General features: G+C 41.1%; 1 protein-coding gene across 1 annotated transcript; it reads right to left on the bottom strand.

Moving 5' to 3' along the window:
* Window positions 1–12,094: 12,094 nt before the first annotated feature.
* On the bottom strand, window positions 12,095–22,712 carry ADAT2 (adenosine deaminase tRNA specific 2). Its single transcript, XM_041469786.1, has 6 exons — window positions 22,630–22,712; window positions 22,370–22,474; window positions 16,661–16,811; window positions 16,025–16,131; window positions 14,278–14,350; window positions 12,095–14,162 (listed from the first exon to the last, which is right to left on the bottom strand). The coding sequence occupies exons 1-6, from the start codon at window positions 22,684–22,686 to the stop codon at window positions 14,122–14,124; spliced, it is 534 nt and encodes a 177-aa protein (XP_041325720.1). The 5' UTR covers window positions 22,687–22,712; the 3' UTR covers window positions 12,095–14,121.
* Between the last annotated feature and the right edge of the window lie 12 nt (window positions 22,713–22,724).

The following is a 22,724-nucleotide window of genomic DNA, read 5'->3' as shown; positions in this document are numbered from 1 at the left end:
ACTGCAATAGCAGTGATCTGGCTGCCTGCCCCTGCCAGCCTGCTACACAACTTGTGTGCTAATGTTTGGATTTTAGTGGTGGGAAACTAATGTCAGGCTGTACTCCCTTCATGCGCCATTGGGCTGTGCTTATGGTCGCTCTTGGCAGCACCAAGTGATTAAACAGATAAAACCATCAGTCTTGTTATTTCCAAACATTAACCTAAGTGCTAATAAAGCACAACCCGTGTCTTCCTTATGGACTCTGCAGAGCTGAGTCACACTAAAAACAGGATCTGAATGCTGGAAAAAGCCTCGTACTTCTTTCCTGTGCCTGGAGGCAATACCTCTCTGTGAGCAGAGCTTGCCTTGGAGAGCTTTGCTGGGAGAAGGGTGATGGAGCTGGGCTGCCAAGGAAAGCAAGGAGGCTGTGACCCCCACCCTTCAATGTGATGACAGGAGGAGTGTGCTGTGCTGGAGGGACGGATGGATGGATAGCCATGTCCCTGCCCCTTCTCCTCCCTTCCAATGCTCAACAATGAAGTCCTCTCAGCCCCCAGGTTGGGTGGGGAATGTTTCTCAGGCCCCAAGGCAGAGGAAATAAAGTGATTTTCCCTCTCAGTGGACTTTGCCCTTGGTGGCTGAAGATATTAATCCCAAAACATCCCCAGCAAAACTGGAGGGCTTTGTAAATTCATTATGTCACTGAGGAATCTGTTTAATCAGCTGCCTTTCCCTGGAGGCGCTTTACACTTAATGAGAGACATGATGGAAGGAATCAAAACTGGTTTACAAGAGTTTAGCCTCAAACCCCTCAGATGATGTGTTACTGACTGTGCTGTAATTCAGAGGAGCAAATGAAGACACCGAGTATCTCTCACCCTGTCTGAGAGGGATGGTGGTGGAGGCAACTCATGAAAGCCTCGAGCTCTGTATTGCATCATTCCTTTCCTAGGTGTCATCACAATGAATAGCCAAAGTCTCTGTTGCCAGGAGCCTGATCTGTGCTCCTGGTACTACTTGGCAAGCATGCTTATTCCCCAGTTCACTGTGCCAGTTACATGATAAGGCATATCCTAGTTTAGCTTATTTATATATGAAGATACTAATTAAAAATGCAGCCAAATTAGAAACATTGCAAATATGTGAGAAGGAGCTTTGTAAACTAGACAAACAGTGGGACCACAGAGATGTAATATGGAATAGTTTTCAACCTCAGGTTCAAAACTCATTTTGCATGTAATCTTTTAACATGAAAACAAAAGGCACTTATTAGTTTTCTCTGCCTGCTTGCTTTCCCCAGTTCCACATGCTGTGTCTAGTCCTTTCAATTTACTTGTACCCTGCCTTCTTATTGTGATGGGACATGATGATGGACCAGCATCTTTCCCACTATGAAGTTATGTGAACACATACAAGGTCCTCAGGAAATCACTCACTTCCTTGCTGTGAAGGACTCTCTTAGGACCTGTGTATGATGTTGTGCCCATAGAAACATGCCAAGTATTTTATTCCTGTAAAATAATTCCCATACAGGTATTTCAATAGCCTTTACCTTCTAGCTTTTTAGTTTTTTCTTCTGAGTAAACAAAGGCTAAATTAGTTGGAACAGGATTTTCCTGCAGTGTAATTGTGCTGGCAGCAGCCGAGGATATTCCATAGATGAAGGGAGCAACACTCTCTGCCAGGAGGGAGCGGTGATTTCGTGCAATCATAGAATGGTTTGGGTTGCAGGGGACCTTTAAAGATCATCTAGTTCTAACCTCCTGCCATGGGCAGGGACGTGTTTCACTAGACCAGGTTGCTCAGAGCCCCATCCAGCCTGGGATGGGGCATCCACAATTTCTCTGGACACCATGTTCCAGTACTTCACCACCCTCATAGTAAAGAATTTCTTTCTAATAGCTGATTTAAACCTACCCCAAGCCATTCTCTATTGTCCTCTCACTACATGCCCTTGCAAAAAAATCCCTCTCCAGCTGTTGTGTAGCTCCCTTTAGATACTGGAAAGCTGCTCAAAGGTCTCCCCAGAGCCTTCTCTTTCTTCTCTAGGATGAACAATCTCCCCTTTCTCACCATGTTTTCACAGGAGAGATGCCCAGCTCTCTGATGACCCTCCTGTTTGTGACCCTCCTCTGGACTTGCTCCAAGAGGTCTTATGTCCTTCTTATGCTGGGGGGCCCAGGTGATGCCTCACCAGAGCAGAGGGGCAGAATCTCCTCCCTCACCTCGCTGGCCATGCTGGTTTTGATGCAGCCCAGGTCAAGGTTGGCTCTCTGAGCTGCAAGTGCACATTGCTGGGTCACGTTGAACATCTCTGCCAACACCCCCAAGTCCTTCTTCTCAGGGCTGCTCTCAATCCATTCTCTGCCCAGTCTGTATCTGTTGGGATTGCCCTGACACAGGTGCTGGACCTTCTACTTGGCCTTACTGAACTTCCTGAGGCTCACACAGTCCCACCTCTGAAGCCTGCCCAGGTCCCTCTGGATGCCATCCCTTCCCTCTGTTGTCAGCTGCACTGCACGGCTTTGTGTCATTGGCAAACTCACTGGGGGTGCCCTCGATCCCCATCATGTGGGTCCGTGTCACCCACATGATGTTACACAGACATTTGCTCTGTTCTATCAAGCAGGGGCTGCCAGAGCCAGTGCTGGCTGCAGAGATGGGCTCCTCATGATTCCACCCCGGGAGCTGGGAAGGACCAGCACCCTTTGGCCCTCATGCACCTACTGAAAAGAGAGCCACGAGTGCAAACCTTTGAACTGTCTGATTGGTTTTTCACCCACTCTGGGTTCCAGTGGTCTTAATGTTGAGCTGCCCTAGATTATAAACATACCATCCAAAATCACACCCCAGAGACTCCTCTTTATTGAAAGAAGTGCAGTTTAGTGTGGGTGAATCTATTAATTTACCTGCCAAAACATGATAAATAGCATTACACTGAGAAAAGGCCTAAAACAAATGGGTTTTATTAATATATATAGTTTATAACACACTTTTTTGTAATTGTGCATGTTTTGTATGTAGGTATTTAGATTTTGATATTGATGTGTACAGTTTGTTTGTGTTAACTTTATGAGGTATATAGCTTAGAATAACAATACCATTTTCTCAAGATGAGATGTAATGCATAGTAAAGTAGATGTACAGTCATGACATTTATTTTACTTTCAGCTGTTATAATTAATGGTCTATATAATGTACACATATGAGGTTTTTTAATATAAATATGGGTCTGTGAGAGTGCCACTTACCATCAGTCTGTAACAAATTATTTAGAGATTGTCTATGGGCTGTTGGTATCTTTCCCATTTTTTTAAATTAGTTTAAAAGGATCAAAGAGGAAAACACAATTTAGCATGGAATTGATTTTTGCATCAGCTGGTTTTACATTAAATAATAATACAGTATTAAAAAATTGCATTGTCATCTCCTCCTGTGAAGTTGCATTATGTTCTTTAGCCTTGGCTCACTTATTAATCCTTCAGTAGCAAGCACTTAATTGTTCAGCAAATGACACAACATGTGAAGAAATAATACCAACAATGTGATTTATATCTCTCCAGGCCAAACCACTGAGGACTGGATCGTCTGCCTTCGCTTATTATACTGCAACACAGGAACAGCCTGATCTGAGAACTGTGGCCAGGTAGGACACACTGAAAATGTGGAAACAAAAGGTATGTCTGCTAGATGAGTCAAGCACAAGTCTGAATTGCTCTTAAATCTAAACACATGTGTGGTGGTCAGAACCTCTGAGGCTCTGGGCCGGTCTGTGCAGAGCAGAACAAGCACAGTGGGACCGCCAGAGCCCAGCCTGGCTGCCGGACACTCACTGGAGGGAGCTGGGGATGCAGCCAAAGAAATATGTCTGGCTCCAGTAGGCTGAAGATACATTGAGCCAGCAGGACTTCTAGGGGGAGAGAGAAGGGAACAGTGGGGTGAGAGAAGGGAATTTTGTAGCTGGTGGGGCTTCCCACTATGAGTCGACCTGGAGTAGCAAAGCCACTTTGCCAACACAGGCACCAGCTCACCAGTTTCTAGGCAGTGGCTAGAAGGGGTGGAGAGCAGAGCTTGCTGGACATAGTTTTCAACAGCTAGCCCTGCCACAGCAGAAAGATTGCTCCAGCCCAACCCCAAGCTTTGGCATGCCAGGCTTCAAGTCTTCCAAATGCAGCATGTTTTAAAGATGAAGTGTAAAACCTGGTGTGTGTAGATTGTGTGGGTCATTATGTTTACATCTCCTTGTGTCTTGCTTTGTACTTTGGAGCATAAAGGGTGCAGATCCTCTGGTGCAACCAGCTATGAAGGGAAGAACCAGTTCAGCCCATTTGTTCTCCTTCAGCTACAGAAATATCTGAAGAGCAGAAACCTGGTGTCCACCAGGTTCTGTAGTCGCACAATTCATTTTTTCCAACTGGAGTTTATTTTTCCTCCAAATCCACTTTCTCTTGCCTTTTCCCAGTGTAATTAATTTAAAATCAAATATGTTTTTAGTAAAAGGAAGTTAGAAAATCAATGTATTGAAAATAGGGCTGTTTTCTTTCCCTGTGAGTAAAGCAGAGTCCCGTGTATGTCCTACACATTTCACAGGATCAAGGCTTCAGGGATGTTGGATATTAGCATTTTGCATTGTGGCACTCTGACTTGCCCTATCTTTTGCATTTATAAGAATTTTTCTATTCTGTGATTTTTTTCCTATTCACTTCTATTTCTGATATTTTTGTTTTGTCAGACAGAAGACAAACACACTCTACAGGCCAAAAAGAAGCATCACAGATATTTCGTGGGTTGCATGAGATGCTATCCCTGGAGAGCAGTAACTGAAGAGAGTTAAGGCAATGGTTCAGCCCAGTTCAGCCACGTTGCTGAGGAGCAGAGTCCTCACACACAGGTGTCTGTAAGGGGGTCTCGAGTTGATTCCTGTTCAAACTCTGTGTGCCACCTGCACAGCTCAGGGCACCTGCGCTGCATCTCTGAAGGGAGAAGCCCAGGCACACTGCCAGCTTAGTGTCCCAGATTGTCTGGATCAGGCAGGCATGCTCAGAACACATCTCAGCCCACCAGGAGGGGCAGCAAGTCCTGCTCTTCTTCTGTATAGTGTGGATGGCCCAAAGCACCCAGAAGTTGCACAGTGGAGTTGGAAGATGGTGGTACAGAAGGAAGGTTGGAGGGGTAGGTCACAGAACTTGCTGTGCTTTTCACCTCATGGTACTTTTGGATTCATAGCACTTAAAAACCTTTCCAGAATTCTTGCTTTAGTTTGGGAGAGTCTCTGAACTCCACCTGAGAATCCCTTATACTGCTGATTTTGTTGTTTAATCTGCTCAGGTCCTAAATGTTTCTGTTCTAAATTTTCAAGCTGTGTGGTTATGCAGAAGCAATAGAGTGAGGGTCTCTTGCTTATTTGGGCTCAGATCATAATTCCAATTCTACAGGAATTAAAAGTGGAGAATCCTTTGCTTAGAAAATAGTGGAAAAACAGAAAATAAGAGCCATTTGTCTTATTAAGAGCCAAGGTCTGTGAACTGCTGGGTGTACAGTTCAGGAAGGAAAGCAAGCACAGGGTGTTATATGATTGCTGTGATGGTCATCTGCTGTACAAGCTACAAACACTGTGGACCTTAAAGACATCTCTCTTGAATTCTAAAATCCCTTAACTAGTCTGAGTCACTTGAACAGCTGAACAGACTCAAGGTCTCTGAAGTAAATTGGAAATACCTGTAATTCTTCAGAAAATTAGGGAAGAGTTATGTAGTCCCAGAGCACAGGATGAAATAAAAAGGAGTCATAAAACCTCTGGTCTCTGGGAAAGTTCTGGGTGAAGATGACTTTCTAATAGAATTTTCTAAACTCTCTCAGTCTCACTTGGCTTCTGACATATGGCAAAAATTTTGAAAGGCCAAAGCAAAAGGGTCCCATTTCAGCATTAATTGCAGTGTTGGGTTTTCTTAACTCTCTCTCCTAGGAAATAACTCACCAATGCGCCATTCTCAATAATTGAATTACAGGCCAATTCTTCTGACTAATGTGACTCAGAAGACGCAGGTTAAAACAGCATCTAGAAAATGTCTGAGCAGTGTACCTTATGGACAAGAACTCAGCATATAGCTTGAGGTTGACATTAATCAGAAAGCTGCTAGAGAGTCTTATAGGCCTGTTATTATAATTTGCTATTTTTAAAATTCTCTGAAGTAATCAGAAAATCAACCAGCTCAACATCCCTAAAGAGAGCTGCTTCCCACCCACCAGCAGTGGCTGACTTCACTGTTGACATAAAATCCATGAAGATCTCAGTCTAGTATTCTGCCATGTAATTGTATCCTTAATTTTGGTCTTGTTGAAAGTCTGCTGGAAAACTGATCTTATGTGTCCTCATTAGAAGCAATTCATATGTAAATCATTTAAGATTTTTTTTTAAACTTAAAGAAAGAAAACATTCCTGTGACTCAAACATTCTGCAGGCTCTTGCTCCTCTTGTGGCTCCTGTATGGCTGTGACTCCTAGGAAATCTGTGCCTCCTGGCAAATCAGAGTGATTATAAGAAGGTTGGCGGCTAGGCTCTCACCTTCTCTTGCCTTAGCAGCTGGAGAAAGCACCTCCTGTCAAGAGACTTTATCTTTTTCCAGCCTTGGGTCAGTCATTGAAGGGATGTGAGGTGAAGCTCTGCTCTCTTCTACACTCTTCTGCCAGGCATACACCCATGGAAGGTGCTTCACTCCCTTCAGCCAATAGAGGCCATATAATTACCAGCTTTTCTGCGTATTTTTGCTCTTTTGTGTGCAAAAATAAGTTGAAGTGGTAGTGGTGGAATGACATCCTAGTGTTAAAATGGAATGACACTGAAAAGACATTAAACATGTCGGATGGCTTCTCTGGGCCTTTATTGATAAAACTGATGAAGCAGTGTATGAGGTAACAGCCAAGTTCTTGTCTAAAAGTACAACTTTGATAAACTTTGGGCACCTATTTCTTCTGAGTATTTCTGAAGCTGGAAATGGAAGTCATCATGAAAGTGTTGACAGCAATTTGAAGGTGTAAAGGAATACTGCATCTTTACCATGATTTCTATGTTTTTTGAATTGGATGAGCTGAGCCCTTCACACTCTTAACTGTTCCTAAAATACAATGTCTGAGGTATTTGTCTCTAAGAAAGCTGAGTTTTTGTTGCTTAAGAATAAATTTTGAACTGCTACTGAAGGTGTTTGGAACCTCTCTTTGGCACCTTGTTATTATAGGCACATAAAATGTAGACGAGTGGGACTAGGTAGCAGATGATGAAATTAAAGTTGATTAAAATCTGTTTGTCAAAACCCTGTTTTTTCCCTTGTAGAAGGAATTCTACATGAAAAGGTAGGAAGGGAGAAATAAAGGTAGAGCTTGAGGTAATTTGGGGTATCTTGTTCATGAATTGTCCAGTTCAATACAAAAGAACTCTTACAGCTGCTAGGAATCTGACCTGGTGCCCAGAAATGTGTAAAAGCACAGCTGGCCCTGTCTGGGCTGCAAATCAGCTTTAACACTAATGGCAACAACTTTATTTCAAGAGAGTATTTAGCTTCAAAAAATGAATAGGGGCTGCATGTTCCAAATGTCATCTGTCAATTTAACAAATGGCAACTATATACACATCTTAATGCCAGATTGCTGTTTCATTAGGCTCCTTGTGAGTTATTCCTTCTTGGTAGCTGGCATTATTCTAGCTGGAGCAGCAGAAAGGCAGGAGGGAAGAAGCTCCTTGCCACTGCGATGCAGAGCAGCTCCCGGCTGCTTTCCAGGGGGCAGCAGGAGAGGGATGAGGGCACAAAATGAAAATACGCCAGGGGAGGACAGCAGCGGGGCTGTTCCGCGGTACAGCCGAGTTCAGCTGGTCGCAGGAGCGGACACAGGGATGCCTTGGAGCTCGGTGTGTGCTGCAGCCTCGGCACGCCGGCAGGCGCTGAGAGCTGCGGGCCCGAGGGTGGTCTGACAGCTGAAGTGAGCAGGCGGCGGGCTCCAAACGCAGCACTCTGTAGCTCTGTCGCAGAGGATAAAGGCAGATCAAAGGCTCGCAGGAGCGAGCAGGTAAACTCCCAGCGCAAAATGCTGAAGTGAGTGCGTGCTGAGGGAACAGCCGTGGCACAGGGTGAAGGTAAAGATGGGCAGGAGTCTGAGCTGTCGCGCTTTGCCCAGCTCAGACCCACTGCAATGCCATTTCCAGTGTCCTCTGTGGCACAGCAGCACTGCAAGGACTCTCTGCATCTATAGATCAATCCATAGGTTGACTCTCCCTGAGCTGCAGTTGCCCACACCAAAGATGTCAGATTTCCCGTGTAGTAGAAATGCTTCTGAAGTGTCCTGCTTGGTAAGTAATCAAAGTTTTGTGGCTACCATGGCTGAGAGCCTTCAGCCCTCCCCCTTATTACTGGTAGCTCAAGGATCCTTATGGAGCACCCTGACAGGATGAACACATTGGAATATTTAAAAGTGCAATAAAGGTATAGTTTTGAATGACTCATTCAGGCGGCTGCCAGTGCAAGTGCTGCACAGCATGGCTGCAAAGAGGTTGCAGAGAGCAAGAAAGGACTTATTTTCTGTCTCCAGGGCCAGGTAATAGCAGGCTGCTCAATACAGGACCAGGGGGCTCCCTTGCCAAGCAGCTCTGAATGCACAGGTGAGGCAGAGCACAGAAGGGCACCGAGGTAACTTTGTTCACAGGATAAACTGACTTTGTTTGCTTGTACCTCAGCATCCAGGGCAGTTCATGCTGGGATTCATAAACCATGGGCATTGTGAACCACTCTCCCCCATCCCACAGCATTCCCACTAGGAATCTGCTTCTCCTCAGAAGAATCTTGCTTGCTTAAGGGTGAGGAGCTCAGCAAATGAGCTGCTGCATTCAGCACCTTGCTGGGAAGCTTTTGAGAGGGGAAAATTGTGTTGGATCCTCACGGAGTGCTGGCACAAGTGCTGACACATCTGTGCATAGGCAGTGGAGGGTTCTGCTGGAGAGTTAGAAAGTTTACCAGGAGTCCAGCCTCCTACCAAACCTCTCCTTCTCAAACTAGCTAATAATCAAATTGCCCCTTTTTTTTTTCTTTCACTAAAAACAGGTTTTGCAGGGAGATGGAACACAGTTACTTGTCTTCATTTTACTTTAACTGTGTGGAAAAAGTTGGTAAGCTTTTGAACTCAGTGTCCCTACGGCTGGATGTTGAAAATCTTGCCTGTTTTTTTCTGACTGTCATTTGGCTTAATAGAAGAGGTTGCCCCTCCCTACAAACCTTGTTTTTCTTTCGTAATGTGACTGCACAGACAATGGCTGTTGTTTATATCCTCCCAAACTAATGTGGCTGTGATGGCTACCTCTGAGGCTTGAAAGGAGAAAGTAGGAATTGAGTAATGGAAAGCGTTCATTTTTACTGCACTGCCTCCTTGCATGCAGAGAAAGCTCTCAGGGTTAAAGTGCCATGGCAAACCTTGCCCCATAGGTAAATGTGAAATGCTGACACCAGAAAAATCAGTGCCCCTCCAAGAACACTACAATCTCAGTCATAATTTCAGAAGCTGTTCCTGCTTTATCCAGCAAGACAGCACACACAGGCACAAGCAAGTGAGGACAGTGTATCACTGCTCAGGCAGAAATCAGAGATTAGCCCAAGTTTCTGCCCTTGGCAGAGCCCTTAATTTTATTTTATTCCCCACCCCTCCCCTACCCCCACGCCCCCTGTTTCTTTTTTTAAATCACTTAGATTTTTAAAAGACAAAAGGAAGGCACCATGTGAAAACATCACTATGGAAACATCACAGGCTCGCTTGCACTTGCCTGCCAAGCAACTACCTAACTGAAGTTTTACATCCTATTGGATTACTGTTGGCCATCTGCTCTCCTTCAAACTTCTCTGAATTCCATATTTTCCTGAAAAGTTCATTTTTAGAAAGGAGGGAGGAGGAGGCAAAGGGAGAATCCAGTATTCTTGGCTAGTGCAGAGCTATTGTGAAAAAGGAAGATAAACTCACTTTGGAGCAACCTCTTAAAAAGACAAAGATCCATGTTTTGTGAAGTAATTTCATAGAAAATACCTTGTTTCTAGATGCACTTTAATGATAAGAGTATATATTGGCAGCCACAAGGCAAAACACACAAACAGCTGCTTCTAGTACTCTTGCACTAATTGTTGTCCTCTCCCTTTCTCTCATTTAGCCTCAAATGCATTTTCTTCTAAAATGTAACAGTTACTGCCTACACTGGAGTTGTTGGCTGCAGGCTCCACAGCCTTGCTCCAAATAAAACACAGAAACAGATTTCCTGCCAAGCACCGAGGAAGTTTGAAGACTTTAGTTTTTAAAAATATAATCTTTTTATCAGTGCCCTAAGCTTGCCAAAGGTAATTATGGGCCATGGCGCATTTACATTAATGCATAGGACCTACAGACATTTCAAAAGCCTAATGGAGAAACTCCATAAATGTACGTATCGAAAAACAAATTAATTAAATTAAACTGTCATGTAAAGATATCACTTAATTTTGCAGAGCGGAAGGCACTCTTAATGGGAATGGAATGGATCAGTGAGCATTTCAAAACCCAAAGCTATAATTTAAATTCAGGCTCTCCTCTAGTGTGCAAGTCACAAGACATATTTATTATAGCCTTGGATTGTCAATTGTAATCGGTTTAGCAGAGACAAAGCTGTATTGTTTTGCTTCCTGCCCTCCTAGCTGGTTCAATACATTTTGATGTCAGACTATTGACAAGCAAACCAAAGGCTGAAATAAAATCATGTTTACCTGTAATGAACTGGCAAAAATGCAGTCCAAGGTAAATGTAACCCTGAAGCACAAACGCTTATTTATCAAGCAGCAAGGGGAAAATGGTGAAGCATTTAAACTTTCTTTAAATAAACCAACCAGCTGAATCTATTTACTGCTGCTCTTGAGTCCTGCTATGTGGCAACCTACAAACAAATAGATAAAAATAAATAAAAGCACTGTGAAAATGAATAGCACCATTTATATGCTGCTGTTCTTGAGTTCTCCAGGTGCCAGTAACAATTAAATTTGTTGCTCTTCACACTCCTCTAAAGCTAGAGCCAAAGCCTGACACCAGGTCCCCAGCAAACAGACAGCAATACTTCTTCCGGATGTGCAACCCAGTTTGCTGCAGGATTGCACCTGGTAGCAGCAGTTCCAAACCCAGCCTATGCTTCTGCAGCCATGAGCAAGCATCTTCTCATTGAATTAGCCTCCAAGAACGGTTTGATTCTGTTCCTAACATTCTTTCTGTATTCTCTAATTCTTTTGTTAAGTTCACTTTCTGATGCAAAGCACTGAAACCAGCCAGCTCAACAGATTATAATTGTCATGGCTTCCTCTTGCCTTTTTTCCAGCCCCTGTGTGAGCTTAGTCACAGAGAGGTTTCTCTGAGCCTGAACTTAGAACCTTCTACCCAGGAGCTCTGTAATTTCTTGTGGATCTCTCAAGTTTGCAAATGTGACTCTAAAACACGGTGACAAGGTCAAAAGTCATGGTTAGGAAGAGCTGTGGCACAGCAGGCTGGGACATCTGCTTGAGGCACACCTCTAAGGGCAGTGCACAGGAGCAGCCTCCCGGGCTCCTGCTGCACGCTGGCATGGCCATTGGCAGGGAGGGAGGAGAGCAGTGCCTGGGGAGCAAGGAGCAGCCAGCTGCATGGCTCTGAGGAGTGGCTGGTGTTCACACAGCAGCTGATTTGTTTATTTTATAAAAATACCTGTGTATCTGCATTTGTTCTTACTTGGCTAAGTAGCAGGATTTTCAGGTGAATGGGTTCCATTTTTGCTTCCAGTGTAATCTTTCAGCAGTTTGCTCCTCAAGCTAATTATTATGGTAAAATAACACAAAGCCAACCAACCAACCAACCAACCAAAAGAGTCAAAACAAACCCCTCCCCCCATCCACATTTGCCTCAATACTAGACCATTTTTCTTTTGATTACACATTACAGTAAACAGAAGTATCCTTTATAACCTTTCTGGAAAATGATAGTTTTTATTGTGCTACACTATTTTTCTTCCATGCCTCTATTCCAAGATGCACATTATTAGCCTTGATTGCTCTCAAAAGAAATTTTTGTTTTTCTCATCCTCTTCAGCCTCTTTTGGCTTTGCACAAGACTCAAACTGTTTATTAAGTGACAGGTTACCATTGACAAAAAAATCCTGTTCCAACTTAAGGGCTGAAAAATTGGACAAAGCTTTTAAAATGTGTTTTGTCCTACTACCAGTAATCTTTCTACTTATTTACATGGCTCCTACTGTCACACATGTTCCATCCTTCTGAAAGCAATGGGAAAGGAAAGTGTTCATAGCCCCTCTGAAAAAGAAACAATGTTGAGAGATTTAGGTCCTGGTTCAAAACAGAATGAAGGCTCCGATTCCTACTGTCACTGATGTCAGTGATGAGCCAGATGTCTGATGTCTTTAATTTGGACTTCAGTGATTTCTTCAAGGTATAAAAAAGTTATGGTCCAGCTGAGATGTGAATATATCTATAGTGATAAATTGCCATATTCTATCACCAGCCAAATACCATAAACACAAGCATGCCTGTTTCTTTCCAATAAAGCCATCCCAGTCATTAAAAATGGTCTTTTCCTAAATAGCTTTTCCAGCTTAGCTGTCTGGTTCACAAGCCATTCAAGCTCTGAGGCAGATTAAATCTACAAACACAGTAATAACTTTTGTTTATGGAATGGCAAGGACTCAAAGATAGCTCTAAGTAATGGTCAGGAGAATAGGACAGGCTACTGACATGAGTTAAAGGGCTTAAGGCAAAAATATAATTTCTAAACTCTGAAAATAGCTATTATGGTAAAAACACTTCTTTCCCATGTCATTTTGTAAACATTAAGTAAAAACATGAAATACAAATTGAAAGTTATTAAGAGCAATGGTGACAAAGTAATGCTTTTAATATTCTCCTTAAAAACATTTTGAAAGTATTTATTTAAAATATCTAAAAAATTTAACTGTATTCAGTTTTTATAGCTACAAAATTTTGAACACTCTTCTGCATAAAATAAACTACCAACAATTTCATCCTTCATGTAAGTATCCACTAAGAGGTACACAATCAAGACTGAACCGTACTCGTATTCTTAATTCATTAGTGGAACTTGAAGGCCCTCTTCTGGATTATAAATTACTGCATGGCCAAGCAAAGTACACGGAAATGACAAAGCCAACCAGCACTATGAAAAGATAAGTGTCTTAAATGTATTTTATTCATGTTATTACCAACTTCATTTCCAGGTTTTCACTTGTATTTGCCCACTTTGTTTACTATAATTTAGTACATAATTATTTTTATATATATAATATATATATTATATAGATATATTTAGTATATAATTTTTAGAATTTAGGAGCTCAGAACAACTTCTTAGTGGATTCTTAAAAATAAAGTATTTCTTATCCTGATATTCACAAGAGGAGTAGACAGTCTAAAGAGAGTTGTGGAGAGTTTCTCCACAACTTTGTATGAAGGTGCTGTGCAGCCAAGCGATATTTGTTTATCCTTATTAAGCAACAGCAGACACAAACAGACATGTGATTGTGTGTATGTCCCTGTCTACACAGATATGTGACTTTCAAAAATTACCTTTGAAAACCTAGCTTATGCTAAGGTAGAAAAAAATGAGGAAGCATTTGCAATTGTCCTAAGTCTTCAAGGACTGTACAATTCCTTTATATGCCTTTTGAATAAATATACACACAACTGTAAAGGAATTACAAATGTAACCTTCCAAGAGAGTTACTTGCTTGCCTAAGCAAACATTTGCTATTGAAAAGCAAGTTGCTTCTCCACACATAGAAGGAAAAAAAAAATTCTAGAATGTGATGTACAAAAGCACCATTTTAATGGATCTGTCTGTAAACAAGTGGACTTGAACCACCAATTTTCCTCTTTCTAAAAACAGCCATTTAGTCTTTTGTTTTGTCATGATAACAAGAAATCATAAATATAGAAATGCAGGAACAGGTACTAAGTATCCTATTAGTAAAAACTCTGTAGAGAAAATTAAAGATAGTTTGTTTGAACTGCACATTTTAAAAAAGCAGCATGCTGAAGAAACCTTCACATATAATTTTTTGGTAAGCTTCTGTGTCCCACCAGGGTAGGGCTACTGACGACGATCCTTTTTCCGTACTTTGGATTTTGGTGCTGCCAAGAAACAGGAAAGGAAAAGAATCATCAGAAGTGAATTACAGTAATTCCACTGCCAACATTCTTTTAAATTAGGCTGGAATCAAAATGGATGCATTAACGTAAAACCTACCATTGGGATTTTCTTGTCTGTAAAAAGCTTTTAACAATTCCACTGCTTCTTCAGCACGATAGCCAGAAGAGCACTGTTCAAATCAGAATGATGTCAGTGAGCACATCTGAGAATAACATATTCCATGCTTCACAATAATGCCTTGAGTACAGAATAATTTTAAACAACTGTACTGTCAACTTAGGGGTAAAAAAATTTCTCCTTTTCAGGTTTAATACCTAATACATTTTAAAAACACTATGTTGTGGCTTAATAGAATAAGTAATTTCCCTAATAACTTAGTAGTAGGTAAAACAAACTTTCTTAGTAAATTATGTAAATTTTTTATGCAATCTACAATTTCTTTCGTATTAATGTGTTTCCAGCCTCCTATACTCCTCAAGCACTTGGAAACATAAGAGATACATCTAGGTATTTGCAGATAAGATTTCTGACAGAAAATACTTATCCAGATATCTGTTCTTTATTCCTAACAGTCACCTTTCAGATCTTTTGGGTCCTTCTAAAATACTTTTCTATGCCATGAACACTAATGACAAAGCATTTAAATGTCACTCACACTAAATAAATCTCTACCTATGCTACAAAATAAGTATTTACTCCTATACATTCCACAGTTGCCTACAGAAACAAAAGATTCACAGCATCAAGAAACTTCTTTCTGTCTTCTGAATGTATAAAATAATGAAATACCACATGCCAGTGTTAGCAAATGAACACTCTTCCACTACTGACTACACCAATTAATTCAGATGTTGGTCTCACTGACACACTGACAGAAAGATTCCTAATATGTTTACACTGGAGTACCAAACAGTATTGTTTTCCTGACTAAAATTCTTTGAACCTTGAGCCTGTAGTGCTTATTTACAATGCTGAAATACTTTATTTGTTTTTGCATTCATTAAATCATTAATGTGAAATGTGGAAAAGAACTCCAGGAATCAGTATCACTGTATAAGGCAAGATCATGTACAACTGTGAATAATGTAATAAATAAAATGCTATAAATACTCTCTACATGTAGGTATAGGCACATAGGTAGTATCATGTTGTAAAGCACCTAGGTTTATTTATACTCTACCTCCAGTGAATGCTTATCCAGCCTTTCTCACATAACAAAGATGCCTAAATCACCCCAGACACTGTTCAGTCTTTCTGTATCCCTACTATTCAGAAAGTTTCTTAATACCTAAACTGAATTCCCTCTGCTACTGTTGCAGTTCAGATTTATTTTGGGATTTAAACTACACAAAGTAAGTCTAAGCTAATACATTTTACCTCATAAACACACAGACTGAAAACAAAAATACAATCATTTCCAGTGGCTCAGCTAAAACCCAGTAATTTTATAAGTTGCTGTTACTTGATATTTATTGATTATGTGTTTGTACACTCTGCAGCTTAAAATAATTTTCTCTGATCTCTTCCTGTAGAACTTACTGTTCTAAGTATTACATGTATTTTAGATATATTTAATTCTTACCTTGTTCCACAAGCATAATTCTTTCCCTTACCCTTTGACACATCCTTTTAAATAATTTAATACTGTCATCAGGGTTTCCTCAGTTTTCTTTTAGGACCTAACTTGTTTTTACATTATTTTCTGATTAGGCCAAGTTTACTTGACTTTGATCATCTTCCATCTGTGTCCTCTTAAAGTGATGCATAACATTCTAAAAGCCTGGTAGCAAAGCCAGTCACAGTACCCTAGCTGGAAAACAAAGGGAAACATTTTACAGCCTACTTCAAATGGGTCTCCTGAGTCCACCATATCATCAGACGAGATGCTCAAAACGGAGCCACAGCCTCCAAATCGCTCATTTCGACAGCCATACACGACACGTGGAATTTATGGGAGTGAGTCAAGGTATTAAGTGAAAAGCAAGCAGGAAGTACAGAAGCCTGATCTAGGCAGTCATCAGATTTCCTGAAATGTGCTTGTACTCTTCAAACTAAATTAGCTTGAGCTACAATTCCTCCCTCATAAAATCAGAACTTACTTTTGAATGATGTAAGATGTATTGCTGAAGATGCACATCCAGTCTTAGGCGGAAGCATGAATCCCCAAAGCAGAGCATACAAAGACATGGTTTACTGATTGACACAACATTCAAAACTGAACACTGAACTGCACTTAGCTCATTTTACATCCTAACAAACATCTCTGAAATGTTTTTTTAATCTCTAACAGCTGTTTGCCATAACTGCACCATCTCTCTTTCACTCGAGTCCCTTGCTGTTCGTCATGGAGGTGGGTGCAGACCCTCAAAGCAGCCCTCCTGGCTTTCCCTGACACTGCCCAGCCTTTCTTTGTGGGCTCACTGTGGAAGGAGCAATGGTTTTACAGAGTTTCCCAGGGTGAGTCAGCATGAAAGGATACTCATCAAGCGCAGAGCAGCTGCACACATGATACAGGGCTCTACAGTTACGTACAGCACCAGCTGCGGAAACACTTCCCTGTAATCCCTCTTGTGTTGCTTGCACCAGTCAAGGACCTGGTCGATTGCCACCATTTCTGCATGTCGAGTAGCCTAGAAGATAAAAATAAGTATTTTCTTAAAAGTTTGCATTTATTCACTTTTGTTATAGAAGTAATATAATGCTCTTTGCTGGTTCAAGTTGCAAAAGAAATTTTACAGCACCCAGACTGCAGAAAAAAATACTCAATCCAAGAAAGAAAATATTTAACCCCAACCTTTTGTGTGTAGCACACAAGATCTACAAGTGACAGTTTTTTCTTCTATTTTTTCCAAGGCAGAAGAGGATGCTCAGAAGTTCTCCTCTCTCAGTAATGGCAGCACAGTGAGGCAAGACATGAAAGATCTGCTTGAGGCTTAAGGGACACACAAAGCTCACTGGCACAACTGATGTAGCCCATAGCCTGCTCTACTTCCAAAAGCAAGAATACAGGCTGGATCACTTTCTCTGGAAATATTAACAAAGTGCTCCTCGCTGGTATCTTTTCCTCTCTCTGACAATATTCCTGTGCTCACAAGGAATGAATACACTATGAACATGCAACAATTTCAGCATGTTTCTACAACTGCCTGGTGTGCTCTGTACGCACAACATTTTCAGTTTGCCTCAGGTTTAATTCTGCCTGGGGATACATGTACAGTAAGTCCCCATGTAATAGGCTGGGATTTCAGCATATGACTGATTACAAAAGGACAAAGGAATATTAATTTCTCTTTTTTTATCCAAGATAACTGAATGATTAGTATCTCAATATCTGTGGCACAAAAATCTGAACAGAAGTGTCAGTGAACAGACTTTAATAGAAGAGAGACCAAAACAATCAGTAATATCCCAGTACCACTCTGAAATGTCTGCAGCACTGTGTTACACCAATGAAATGTCACAGCAAAAATTTCAGAAATACTAGTTTTGAGAGGACTCTTCAGTTAGACCCTCATGCTTATTTAAATTAAGACTGTTAGATTTTTCCTTCCTTTTATATCTATTCTGAAAAAAGGATGTTTTTGACACAAGCATTAGAGTAAGACTTAATCAATCCAGATTGTATTTGTACTTCTGTTTTGTATGTCCTTATATGACCCCTGATAGCTTCCTCTCAAAACATGAACTTGGGTTAATATTTTAGCACTCTGAAGATCTGCGGTGATAACACTGAGATGCTCTGCAATACATGGTAAAGGACTCATAACTTACTGCTATGTTTAATACTGTTCAAAAACATTTAAAAACTCCTAGAAAGGCCATGCAGCTGCTGCAGGTCCTACCAGCTTCTGCAGTAATAGAAAGACAGCTACACAAACGAGATTACACTAATATGGAACATTACTATACACCTGTGTACCCATATCTCAAATAAAATGCACTGTTTTGGTCATGTCATGTCCTGAACACACAGGAACATCAGGACAAATTCACCTCAGGGTGAGAAAGGATTATCCAAGTTACAGAACAGTCTCCACTTAAGAGACTAATTAGACTGTGGCTCTTAACAGATACAGTCATTAAATTTTCCAAGTTAAGAGGACTACAGTAGAGGTTTCTAAAATAATCAAGAAAAATGTGGAAAAATCACAGTTAAAACTGTGATTTATTATTTCTCATAACAAGTGAGCACCCAATGAAATTATCAGGCAGCAAATTATCAGATATAAAACAAACAAAAGGAAGTATTCTTTCATAAATTACATAATTATATTGTGAAACTCATTGCCACAGGATGCTATGGAAGCCAAAAACATAAATGAGTTCAAAAAAGGTTTAGACAAATTCATGGAGGATATGTGCATGGATAGCTATCAGAAACAATGATCCAGATATAGTCTTGGACTCTGGAAGTCCCTAAGCTATTCACTTTCAGAACTGGAAAGGATGTGCAAGGGGAAGGTTTACACTTGTTTCCTGAGCTCCCTCCTTACACAACCTATGAAAAGTCCATCTTAAAGACAAGATAAAAGGGAAAAACTGACCTTCTAGGTCTGTCTTAAGATTTTGTTTTGTATTAAGCTATGACTAGATAGCCTTTTTTGACTTGCTGTGTATAAAGTAACAGACAAGAAGGATTATTTTAAGTTTGAATCACTGACTCAATTCATAAGCTTAACTTGCCAAATATTACACACTATTTTAAAGCCAAGAAAGCAAAAGCAGGTTGAGAGTAGCAAGGGAAAATGAGAATTGCTACAGAGTGGCAAATGATATATCAAGGGAAAAAAGCTGACTCAGTGGGGTAAAAAAGCCTTGACAGTGCCCCAAACTGAGGCAAACATTTCACAGACTGCCCTAAAAAGCTTACTTTCTAAATTTTAGACCATAATTAACAAGTGAGAGTAAAGGGATCCAAAGCTCAAATTTCTCTGTTATTTTGTGGTTTCACTACACAAACAATACTTCATTTTCAGTTATCCCCTACTGTGCCTGCAAGACACTTGCTACATTGACCCAAAAAGACAGAACAAAGAGGAGATGTCTGTGTGTATCAACAAAGCACCTAAGACAGAGAGCATTTTACTGGGAAGTGAATGATTTGATCACATGTTGGAATAAAGACACCAAAGAACCATTTCTAGATGGGAAGGGTCACATATGCTGTAAGGGAGAAAATTTTCAGGTTGGTCTGAGGCAAGACTGTGAACAAGCAAGTGTGGGAGCTGCCAGAGGGAACACAGCACTGGCACACGCTTGTGAATGAATCACCAGGCTGTCTAAACCCAATGTCTTACACAGACATTTGCTGCACTGTTGCCCAATGAAGACAAGTAGTGTCATGTCTATTTTGAAATGCTGATGCCTCAGCCATGCTCCTAAAAAAATAAAATAAACCAAACACAGCTGTAGACAAACTCCCTTCTCCCAAAAGCAACTTCTCCCAGAAGAATGCAACGATCAGAAATTTTGCAAATAACTTCCACAGAGTAAGCAGCAGTATTTCTGACATTAATGCGTTCTGCTGTGGACATGGTAGGCAAAAAAAAAAAACCCAAACAAACACTAAAACAAACAAATCCCCACAAACAAACAAACAAAACAAAACAAACTAACAAAACAAAAACAAACAAATATGCAGGGTGGCAAGAGATAGCCTGAAAACACCGTAGTTTTTGGCACCTAAATTTTTTTTGCCAAAATGAGCAGTTTAGGCACATAATGAAAGAGGGCATAAAGAAGACACTACCTGCTCCTGACTTCAGCCCATTACATCAGAGGATGCAGGGACCTGCTTAAGGAGAAGACAGAATTTATTGAACAAAAGGCTCAGAGGCAAGCTGACTCCTGACCAACGGCAGAATTGCAGGGAAGGACTGAAGATCTAATTGGATAAATGATCACTTCTTCAAAGCAGGAACTAAATTTTTGTGAAGTTAAAAAGTCAGTAAGTTAAAAAGCTGCATTTTGGAGGCCAGAAAGCTGCCAGTCTTGTAGCAACGCTTTAGAGCATCAAGGCAGAGTGTTACATGAGTGAAACCTTCAGAGCAAACAGAGTCACTGCAATAAATACCAGGAAACATAGGTGTCATACAATCCTGACACCTATAGATCCAGAAGAGTCTCAGTAGTAAAGCAGGCAAGATAACAAACCTTTAAAAGTAGTGTTATAAGGGCTAGTCCTTATAAAAGGTAAATTAAACAAAAAGACATTAAGATAGCTGAGACTAAATTAACCTAGTAACTTTATTTGACAAATGTTTTTCTAGGCAAGAGAAACATCAGTCTCTCTGGACATCTCCAGTGCATCTGGCACAGCACAACCTGTGAGTGGGGAAAACAGCCTAATGCAAGGAATGTAAGGTGAGCAAGAAAAGAAGAGACATTGCATTGACAGGGGAAATATTTGTCCGGAGGGAACTCATTACCCTAGACACTCAAAGATCATGTGGCTTAAATGTTTTCAGTTGTGTCACTGGCATTAACTAGAAAAACCCCAACAGAAAACAGCTGATGATGTGATATCTTTTGTATGATGAAAGACATCACGAGAAGTGACAGGGTGAGAGTGTCATTCAGGAGGTAGATGGCCTTCTAGACAGGAGTAAAAAAAATTCAAAATAACAAATGAAGAATAACAAAACAGCATAGAAGACCAAGGAAGCTCCAGAAAACATGGGTGGACTTTCTTCCAGGGAGAATGTGAAGTACTATTTTAATCAAACAAAGCACAAATCCATCTGGAATAAAATTCCAGTTAAGTGTTCTTAAGAGTTCTGGTTAAGTGAATTCAAGAACAAATGAATCAAAGCTGGAACGGCTATGTGAAAGAATTATTCTAATGAACACAGAAAGTCAGTCTGTCTTCTGAGAGGAAATTAAACAGCTGGCTTGAGAAAAACAAAGCTGAAAAGGAATAAGACTTTAAATACATCCAAGCTATGTAAAATAATGAATGGTGCTGGCACAAGAACAGGGAGATATAAGGAGAACATAAAAAGTTTGAAACTGGAAATCAGACATTTTTTAGCCATCTGAGGAACAATGTTCTGGAGAAGTCCTTCAGTATAAGATGAGACAATAAATTAGTTTTAATTTATGATGTCTGCTGGAACTGCCTCAATGGTTCAGGAGCATTGGGTTTTTTTTCTCCAGGATGGTCCCTAAATAATGCCAGAAATCGTTAGGAGAAAACTGAAAACAATTTCCTACATTCACATTTCATAACAAGAACTGCTTTCAAGCTTAGATTTTTTTTTTTTTTTAGACTACATGGAGAAATTATGTATCTGATAAAAAATTTAGAAGCACTAAGTACCCAGCACTTCCAATCACTATAATATAAACATTTATGAAAATTGAGACACAAAAGAACTGAAACTTGAGCTGAGCAACAATTCAAAAAAGCCTGGGTTTCAGAGATATTAACAGATTACTGTTTCCAAAATCCAGCTGATTTTTTTTTTTTTTTTAATCAGGCTACGTGCATTTTAGTATGTATCTTCAGACAGCCCTGACACCAAAAATGCGTGAAAGCTTCCCTGACGTTTTTAAGTTGATTTTGTTATCAGTCTTGTCAGTTATGTCCTGTCTGTTCATTAACACATGATTTCTACAGAATATTACTATCTCTAGCATGATTTTCCCAAGAAGTGTCTGCTTCCCCATGGTGTTTACAATGGTGTAACATGAGACACCTAACTTCTCTGTCACATGGCTTTCTTAAAGCTGTATTGGAATCCTCTTGATACATTACAGATTGTCCTGCAGAACAAATTACTATTATGATTCATCTTTACTGTTACATTTTGTCAGCTTAGAAGACTAATTTTAACTTTTTATTATGTTTTCAGATTTGAGACACCTAATATAAATTACGGCCAGATCCTGCAGTCAGATTAATTTATACACAATTTACAGTTGTACAAAATCCCTGTTGGCATTAATGGGTCTCTCAGCACCAGATCTTATAGCTAATTTGATGGTTAAAAGTTGCAACAGGTCTAAAATGCACAGGAAATAGCTTTTTGTTCTGGCCTGTGGACAGAACTTCACCAGGAGAGGCTGCACACTCATTTTTCACTCTTAATCCCGGGTGACTTTAGGGGAGCACGCTGGAGACCCAGCAACGGGACAGGCGCAGGGCAGGGCCGGCAAAGCCGCGGTGTCCCCGGCCCGCGGGACTCACGTTCTTCGTCTCGTTCACCTCGTTCCTGCCCCTGCCTATGACCTCGCCGTTGTAGACCAGCAGGCAGCCCACGGGAACCTCCCCTTTCTCCAGCGCCTCCTTAGCCTGCGGGACAGACGGACAGACAGACTCACGAGAAGCACAGGACAGCGTTACGGCAGCGGGAGGAGCTTCCGCCGGCCCCTCCCCGCTGCCGTGAGGGCCCCGCGGCTCCCCGAGGTTTCCCCCGCGGGACAGCGAGAGCTCCGGCCCGCACTGACCATTTCTAGCGCCTGGTCCATCCAGGCCAGCACGGCCGCCTCCCCCGCCTCCGCCATACCGGGCCCGGGCGCTGGTTCCGGGGCACCGCGGGCGG

The sequence above is a fragment of the Pyrgilauda ruficollis genome, unplaced genomic scaffold (assembly GCF_017590135.1).
Source record: "Pyrgilauda ruficollis isolate IOZ18807 unplaced genomic scaffold, ASM1759013v1 scaffold24, whole genome shotgun sequence".
Lineage (NCBI taxonomy): Eukaryota > Metazoa > Chordata > Aves > Passeriformes > Passeridae > Pyrgilauda > Pyrgilauda ruficollis.
This window is presented reverse-complemented; position numbering and strand designations above follow the sequence as displayed.

What these genes read in the sequence shown, in the direction of transcription:
- ADAT2 (XM_041469786.1), bottom strand. Translation starts at nt 22,686, where the DNA reads ATGGCGGAGGCGGGGGAGGCGGCCGTGCTGGCCTGGATGGACCAGGCG. An exon ending in TGGACCAGGCGCTAGAAATG is followed by an intron (nt 22,475 to 22,629) that starts GTCAGTGCGGGC and finishes TCTGTCCCGCAG; the next exon opens with GCTAAGGAGGCGCTGGAGAA. An exon ending in CAGACAAGAAAATCCCAATG is followed by an intron (nt 14,163 to 14,277) that starts GTAGGTTTTACG and finishes GTTTCTTGGCAG; the next exon opens with CACCAAAATCCAAAGTACGG.